At 37.5% G+C, this 9381-nt stretch overlaps 1 protein-coding gene across 1 annotated transcript; it reads right to left on the bottom strand.

The window, feature by feature from the left end:
- Window positions 1–4263: 4263 nt before the first annotated feature.
- slitrk3a (SLIT and NTRK-like family, member 3a) lies at window positions 4264–8972 on the bottom strand. The gene is made up of 3 exons (XM_027176447.2): window positions 8605–8972; window positions 8196–8297; window positions 4264–6995 (listed from the first exon to the last, which is right to left on the bottom strand). The coding sequence occupies exon 3, from the start codon at window positions 6944–6946 to the stop codon at window positions 4331–4333; it is 2616 nt and encodes an 871-aa protein (XP_027032248.1). The 5' UTR covers window positions 6947–6995; window positions 8196–8297; window positions 8605–8972; the 3' UTR covers window positions 4264–4330.
- Window positions 8973–9381: the final 409 nt, after the last annotated feature.

The following is a 9381-nucleotide window of genomic DNA, read 5'->3' as shown; positions in this document are numbered from 1 at the left end:
ATCAATACAAAGTTAAAGTTGTGAATTAGTTTTTGTTTGTTTTTTATCTGTAAAAAATAAGATCTCAGCCTTTTGAAGGAAAGCAACAGACATATCCAACCACAAGTCAATATTAATTTCTGTTCCGTGTGATTTAAGCCATTGCAACAACAAAAGCTTAAGGCCAATTTTTAAGTAAATGGTAAATGTGTACTGTGTGTGTAGGTATAAACATAAAATTAAGGTATGCAATAAAAAAAAATAAAATAGGAAAAAAGACACAAGAAACATATGAATCAGTTTATAATTAAGCTACATATGTGACATACCTGCCACTTACTTTAAACTGCTAATACACTTATACTACAATTAAGTCTTTCAGGATTTTCAGAAATATATCAAAAGCTAATGTGTGCTAACACTGCAAAACTGTTTATCTCTTTTCTATATCACTGTGTTATATTTTCCCTTGCTTCTTGATTAATAAAAAAATTAAAAGCACAATTTGAATGATTTGTTATGGGGAAGAGAGTGTGAGAGAGGGGGAAGGGGTGGAGTTGGCAGTAATAAATAAAGAACTGAAAAACAGTGACAAGTGAAAACAAGCTACAATCATGCCATGCAACACAGACAAACTACAAAAAAATATATAATGTCAACATGTCCTTCTTGGGACAGCAACACACACCAACACTGATTTATGTAACTGGCAGTAGAACTCAAACCAAGAGCCACCTCCAGAGTGGAAACCCCAAAAGGAACAGCAAGAAAAAACAAACAAACCTACAAACACGGATGCCAACAACAGATTCTGACGGAGATTCAGACTGTATGTCATTATGACATGACTTATTTAAAGTGATTAAAATCTAGAATTTCTCAAATGACATTATAGCCTTCAGCCTTTTGAAATGATTATTATAAATTATACCATAGTGACTAAACTCTCAAATCTGATTGGTCAGAATGTGTGTATTATTTTTGTTCCATGGCTCAGATCAGACAGCTGTAACATGAACAAATGGTTTATGGTAATGTGTTCATTCGTTTTTGTTTCTATAGTAACAGCTCATACGCTCTGACTTATGTGGCAGATGCTACTTTCTTACTAATCTACATCTGATAATAATCATTTTGTTTAACAAGAAAGTCTTCAAGACAGAACTTTAATCTTTCTGGCATCTCTGTGAAATGTCTGTTTTTTTGTTTGTTTTTGTTTGTTTTTTTTCTTCAGAGAGAAAAAAATATGGATATAAAATAAGGAGTAAGTAGAATAAATTTGTCTCTAAGATAATCCACAACATTAAATCTGACAAAATCAAAACAAATAAACAAAAATCTCGGCTTCACGTTCTTCACGTTGAGCTGTATAATACATCGATACAGCAATAAAAGCCAACTACATGTCTGCTGTACCTACACAGCTTTGTTTTTAATTGTACATCATTTCATAATAGCAACGTATATGCGTGTGTTATAGCCACTATATCCACTGTAAAAATCTACTTCAATATTTGACTTTTGCCATATTGTTAATTGATATAAGTCGGCAGACCCACAATGTACGTAGACTCAAAAGTAGACCAAATTCTGGGGGGAAACCAAAGACCCGGCAAAACTGATATTATCAAACAAATTAAGTGCAAATGAAACAATTCAAAATTCAAAACCAAGTGAAATTCAGCATACATGTTTTATCCTCTTTTACTCTTTAATAAGAGAAAATCAAGCTTTTTAAACTCACTTCAGCTTGGAACTCTTCTTACCTTCCAAACATCAGTATGGACATAACAGAGAGGTATATGTGTCTCTCTCTCTCTCTCTCTCTCTCTCTCTCTCTCTCTCTCTCTCTCTGTGTGTGTGTGTGTGTGTGTGTGTGTGTGTGTGTGTGTGTGTGTGTGTGTGTGTGTGTGTGTGTGTGTGTGTGTGTGTGTGAATGTGCTGAGATAGCAAAAAATGGGGATACATTGTAAACAAATGACCTGTCCAGCACAGTGGAGGATTTCACACATACACTGCTGTTAGGATAAATGATAGACTCAAGGAAGTAATTTCACATTAGATAAAACAAATCTGTCATTTTGGTCTTGCTAAACACATTTATCAGTGGTGAAATTAAAATCATATGCCAGGCAGAGTTACAAACGTGACCCATTTGAAGCATCCGCAAAGTACTTTTTCTTGGTAGGGAAATGGAAAAAAAATGTATCAACAAACATAGACAGAGAAACCATATGATGTAAACAGAGATAGGTCTGAAGGTGTATCAGTGGCTGTGATTGAACATCACAGCAGGGTGCTGTTCACCTAATTGCATTTTATGACTAAAAATGCAATATAAATTGGTTAATCTAACTCTGATCTGATTAGAACTGACATTGGTAAAAGATGATCAAGTGGACTCTGAACTATATGGGCTGATGAGGTTTATCAGTGCCTTTAATGTACTGTTTTCAGTCTTCTTGGTGATGTTAAATGTTTCACCATAGTAACTCAAGGTGAATGGACTATGACAGTATCTCTACTGAAAGGAAGCAAGGTGGTATAATATGTGCAGTCCAGAGTCATGTGAAATATAGACCTATACAATGGAAAACAAAACAACTCCATATTTGAAACACAAATCAAGACTCAGTAATAATAACTGAAGAACACTCTGGTATGTGGCAAAAACAGGTCATCAGTATGAGCTGTTGGATATTACAAGACTTCTTCATGCACCATACCAAAGAGACTGTAATAAAAAACGATAAGCACTTTTATCATCTCACTTCCCTGCTCACTCACTGTGAACTGTGCACTGCATGAGCATTTTTATATCTAACATAATTGGAAATGGTTTCCCTTTTTTTTCTAAAGACATATATCTCCCAAATTATGTCTTTCCTGGAAAATGTACTGACACCATTACTCTAAAATTGAGTTATAACAACATTGTGATTTCCAATGATGTGAAAGAAAGAAAGAAAGAAAGAAAGAAAGAAAGAAAGAAAGAAAGAAAGAAAGAAAGAAAGAAAGAAAGAAAGAATCTTCCTGTTATATTTCTTTAAAATTTTCATCTGTTTTTTAAGTCCTGAATATTGGATTCTAAGCTGCCTTACTGTTGCCCTCCTGTGGACAGAATCAGTAGTGACAACTAATAGCTGGTGATGTAGTTTTAATGAGCTATCTTACATCATTCTTAACGTGTATTCTTATTGTGTGTGTGTGTGTGTGTGTGTGTGTGTGTGTGTGTGTGTGTATATATATATATATATATATATATATATATATATATATATATATATATATATATATAATAAGAAATGATAGCAGCAGTATGTTTATATGCATTTTCTAATGTGATCTACAGCAAATCAAACAAACAAACAAAAAATAAATAAATAAAGGGATCAAATAAATAATGCAGAACCATATGCCACCACAAGAGCACTGCATGAATTGTATTTCTCCCAAACGGTATTGATCGATACCATTTTTATTTGATTTAAGAGGGTCTGTATCTCCCTTGTTTTATTAAGAAGGCTATACCAGACGCATAATCACTATACATTGATTTAACATTACCTTTACAATTAAATTCTTACTGAAATTACAGAATAAATATATGCACATTTTCTTTTTAAATCTTTGTGTGAGAGAGAAAACATTAAAAGTGTTTCCTACAAAGCCGTTAGTGGTAATATCCAGAAGCATGGTTGTCTTACGAAAGTGCGTTAAATTCCATAAAATCTTGCGTGTTGTTATGTACTCATAAACATTGATACTAGGGCGTGTCTTTGCAAGAGGACTTCTAATGTCTGATTTGATAATATATAAAATAAATAGACCACCAAACAGTAATGTGCTGCACAGTATCTCCATTGAAGTTGAAGTATCTGTTATTTTCAGCAGTACCCACCACTGCAGTTGAATGCATGCAGCAAGCTGCAATATTCTACAAACTGTGCCAGGCCTTTGGACAAATATCCGAATGTGCATGAGAGAGGGAAAAAAAAAGGTAAAGATGTGACATTTCTCCTGCAGTCATGAGTCTGTAATGCTGTGTCACGCTCACCTCATTCCACTCATGGCACAAACAAATCTGTTCTGTATAAAAATAAGGTTCATAACATTGCTGGCTACTCTGAAAAAAGGCACTTCATTGAATATCTGAGTATGGCCTTTCCCCCAAAGTAATTTGGAAGGAAATATTTTGTGATTTATATATATATATATATATATATATATATATATATATATATATATATATATATATATATATATATATTTAAAATATCATGCTTTTTTAATATTTTTGTAGTGGTTGCAGTTTGGGGTTGCTATATACGGAAGTGAGCTTACTCCGTCATCAGAATCTATATGATGATTTTTCCAAAACTTCGAGGTAATCCGGCTTGGTTTGGAGTTTGGCCCTTAACTCGAGGTATTCGTTTTTTTCTGGAAATCCCTTTACCCCGGTGAAAAGTAGAGTTTCTTTTAATCTGGCATCTTGCTGCAAGTCGGGGTATTGCATTCCAGGGGGATGTGCATGTGCAACGTGCATGTCCTTTAATTTTGGAACTGTACCGTAAAGGCAGTCTACAAACCCCATGGTTGGATTTGGTCTCTGGCTGTCAATCACCGTGGGGCAAACCATACCATTTTCATGAAATCCAGCCAAATCTCCAGACTGATTGACTGTGACAATGGTGTTTAGTTGAGAATTTGATACAGCCATAGTCCATTCCTTCTCTTTCTCCAAAAGAGTTCGATAATTACTGCTGTTTTCCTTTGCCTCTGAAAACTGTTGTCCATCTATTTCACCTTCACGTGGTTTGTAAATTGGATTGTTGCACATCTGAGTAACAGGGTGAGGGATGTAATCATAAACATGACTTGAAGCAGGTTTCTCGGGTGAGGTTTGTTGTCCCTCAAATATCCGGCACTGCATCTGGATCCCGGTCAAATCAACCATTTCCTGACGTTTTTTGAATGGGAGTTTCTTTCTTCTTCTTAGTACAAAAGCAAATAAGCCAGCAGCAATAAAGACAGCAGAGATGAACAAGATTAAAAGACTGAGGATGAGGACAGAAAGTGGTATAGCTCCTGTGGAAGGGGCATGTCCTAATCCAGAGTCACTGGTAGAAGTGACATCATTATCAAGTCCAGGTGAAGCAGCAGAAAATTTCATTTCTGGGCAGATAAGCTCGAGGTCCAAGGTGCGAAGGTCCTTGCCAAAAGCAAACTCTGGTGTCTTGCAAATTACTTCGCCAACCATAATGACAGAGCTAAGTTTCTCAATCCACTGCTTGAGTGGAACAATGTCACATGAGCATTCCCAAGGGTTCTGGTGCAGGTCAATCTGTACAATTGAATCAAGGTGCTCCAGCACTCCACTCACAGGCAGATACAGGAAATAGTTGTTGCGTAGATTCAGCCTAGACAGGGAGGTGCCAGCAAAAGCATCAGCAGGAAGTGTGCGCAGCAGGTTATCATTCAAAAAAACTAGTTGCAAGTTTGTCATTAGGCTGAAAGAAGCTGGTTGAATATCTCGAATAACATTGTACTCTAAATAAAGGTAGCTTAGCATCTGCAAACCACGGAACATGCCTGGAGTCAACCTTTCAATATCATTACCATTCAAGTATAAACTTTTCAAATTGGGCAGGTTGATGAAGGCACCTTCTTGAACATATGATATCCGATTGTTGCCCAAATGGAGTAAATCCAAACTGGAGAAATTCCAAAAATCTGACCTGTATATTTTCTGAATCAAATTCCCACTCAGATAGAGTTTTCTGGCATTAAGTGGCCGTGGCAAGAGCTCAGAGATGTTGTGAAACCCTTTCTCTTTGCAATTTACAGTGAGTCCCAAATCACTGATGTGTAGATTACACATACATCCTGTTGGGCAGATTATTGGAATAGGTGGTCTTGTTTGATAGCCAGGTACAGGGGGTTGGTTCGGACCAGGATAAAGGCTTCGTGGAGTTGGTGGTGTTTTTGTTGGTCTAGGACGTTTTGTTGGCTTAACATATCTTTCTCTGTACTCCACTGAGGAGGCAGTGTTATGGAAAGAAGACAACATGGACGAGGGTTTGGTGGGCCACATGTTCTCATGACTGAAAGGAAGCCTTGGGATGCCAAGTTTTATTTCTATTTCAGCTTCAGATAGCAGGGGGCATAGCTCGCTCCTTTTGATCTCACGGAGATCTTTTCCATGAAAGTGAAATGGATATTCGCAAGTGATATCTCCCACCAGAGCTGTGTAGGGTATTCTCTCCAGCCATGTTTTGAGCTGTACAATCTCACACACACAGTTCCATGGATTTTCTTCAAGTTGAATCTCCATCAGACTACGACCCACATACTCCAGCATCCCTTTGTATGGAAGAGTCTTTAACCGATTGCCACGCAAATCAAGGTGCGTTAAAGATACAGCCCTGAATAAGAAATTGGGGAGCATTGGTATCAAATTGTCATTTAAAATAAGCACTCTGAGTTTGTGCAGGTTTCGAAAAGCACCACATTCTATTTTCTTTATGACATTGTAATCTGCCTGAAGGTATTCAAGGCTCTCAAGTCCAAGAAAAGTGTCATTTCTGAACACCTCCAGTTTGTTCTCATGTAGAAAGAGCTTTTTCAAAATGCTCAGCCCATTGAATGCACCAGCATGAATGTCCTGTAGCGCATTGTTCCCCAAATTGAGTGACACAGCATTGTTGAGGTGCAGAAAGCTGTTAAAATACAGCTTGCGCATGGAGTTCCTCTGCAAATTGAGCTTAAAGGGCCTTGTCCATGACTGCGAAATCTGACTGACATTTGTAAATCCTTTGCTGTCACAGTGAACATGAAAAATACCCTCCTTGTCTTCACAGTAGCAAGGGTCATAGCAAGGCTCATCAATTTCCTCAGACTCATCCAGCAAGGGGATTGGTGTAGTCCACCCTAAAGCTATTGTGCTTAGCAGGGTTACCCACAGCATCCTTCCTCCAAAACCTGATGAAGTTACGGCTAGGTGCCACTTCACTGCACTAAAACAGATATAGAGAGTAAAATAAGAAACATAAATATTTGGGTAAGTGACTTGCAATGCTTGAAAGAAATTGGTGGAAATGTACAGGAAAATTACATGTTATAATGGCACATTCAATCACTGCCTTACTTTATTGTCAGAAAAATATAAAATTGTATAGATAAAATTCCTCCTAAATGTATGGAATCAATTAAGCACCTGCATAACATGCAATTCAGTACAAATATCAGGATGAGCACCATGATGACGCAATGTTCTAGTTCTACTGGGACAAAGCACACGCCCATGTTTACAGCTAAATCATTAGATTTTTTTGTAAATGATGCACATCATTTGGCTTTCCAGTGGCGACGCATATTTTCACTGCACAACTGTTCCTCCAATTAATCATCTTGGTCTTCACATCTATCAGATCAGACAGGAGTTCTTATCTTCTCTCATGCTATCTCTCGGTCCCTCACATCCACCCACCTTCACACAAACACACACAAGCACACACAAACACACACACACATACTTGGTTAGTGGGACAGAGCAGACATTTATCAACTTAACACTTCAGGCAATGATCTGTATTATGCCTTCTGAATTTACAAGAAGAGACTCCGTATGTTAGCTTTTTATAATCTCACAGGAAATCTCAGGAAGTGTGATAGATAGATAGATAGATAGATAGATAGATAGATAGATAGATAGATAGATAGATAGATAGATAGATAGATAGATAGATAGATAGATAGATAGATAGATAGATAGGAGATTTTTTGGGAAAACAGCTCTATCAGATAAGCAATGCATATTTAAGTCTCTTTGCATTTCCACATGCTGAACACACTTAATTATATGCTGAACGGCACATTGGTGGAGACACTGATAAATAAGATCTGCTGAACATGTTACAGTCCCAGACTTTTGATAAGAAATGGGCTTTTGGAAAGGATGAAAGACTTCCATTAAGCATCCATGCATAATAAGGGAAAATGGTAGTTGCTGCCTTAGATGAATAGCACACTTTGTACCAGGCAAAGCCTATGTCTCGGCATTTGTGTGTGTGTGTGTGTGTGTGTGTGTGTGTGTGTGTGTGTGTGTGTGTGTGTGTGTGTGTGTGTGCATGAAGATGCATTCTGAAATAACAATTTTTTTTAATTAGCACCTCATAATATAATGTCATGTATTTTTCAATGTCGCAGAAACCTACTCTGTTTTATTTTTTTCAGTGAGCTCCAACTTTACATCTTCTGTGCCAGGATGGTTGTAGAGACAGGTGCTCCAGTTTTTTTAGACTGGGGGGAGACATGCACTGAAACAAGAAACAAAAAAATCTTCTTTCAACTGCAATATATCTCCATATCATAAATGCACATCTACTATAAATCCATAGCAGATTCCCAGTATAGACAATAAAATCAGACCTTTTTTAGAATGGTGATAATAATAAAAGATTTTAGACAATCAAAATAACGTAGTCTTTTTCTTGCTATGATTAACATCATATAAAGAGGTCCTTCTGATGGCAGAAATCAATGAATAGAGAGCAGGAATGGATTAAAAATAGAGACTGAGATGCGTTTGTCCTCCCACATCCGCGGATTCAGGGCAACACTCACCTCTTTTCCTAATGGACTTCAGTAGCTTCCACAAAAAAATGGGAATGAAAGAGTTTAAAGCTTGTTGGAGCTCTCCTTCTTGAGTATCATCTTCTGTGATAATTTCTGTCTTTCTCTAGGTCTCCTTGCTCTTCCCAGGCAAACGAGGAGAAATGAAGACGTGAGTGGAATGCAACATCCGTTTTTACCTCTCTCCTTCCTCTGTTAGGTTGGTCTATGGTTGCAGTACAGATTAAATAATGATGGAAATACAGCTTAATTTGTGTCTGTAGAGCAGCAGCAGCATCAACTCAGTGTTGATTCGCACAGAGGAGACACAGTACAACGGTACAGTGTAAGAACTCACTGTGAAATGAGCTTGAAGGAAAGCGAGCAGGAGGGAGGATGAGAGAAAGAAGGGAGGAGGAGGAGGAGGAGGAGGAGGAGGAGGAGGGAGTGCATCAGCCTCTCTCTTTATTGCTCTCTCTCTCTCTCTGCATGGTTATATATTTAGTGTAGATCAGTGCATCACATCTCCAGGCAAATGTTCTTGTGAGATTTTATTCTGTAGGAAAATCATATGTATATATCTACTGTTTTTAATTGTTTTCATAATTATTCTGTTCTATAAGGATACAACTATGTACACCCCCCCCCCTCTCTCAGTCTGCTTTCGATCTTTCTGCAGCAGGCTGAAATCATGAAAGGCTCTCTGTCTTCACACCAATCTCTCTTCGGCAGATCTCTTATTTTTTAAGCTTTTCCTGTAGTGGGCGACCGAGATCTGCAACGCCATCT

This window comes from Tachysurus fulvidraco, chromosome 13 (genome assembly GCF_022655615.1).
Source record: "Tachysurus fulvidraco isolate hzauxx_2018 chromosome 13, HZAU_PFXX_2.0, whole genome shotgun sequence".
Lineage (NCBI taxonomy): Eukaryota > Metazoa > Chordata > Actinopteri > Siluriformes > Bagridae > Tachysurus > Tachysurus fulvidraco.
This window is presented reverse-complemented; position numbering and strand designations above follow the sequence as displayed.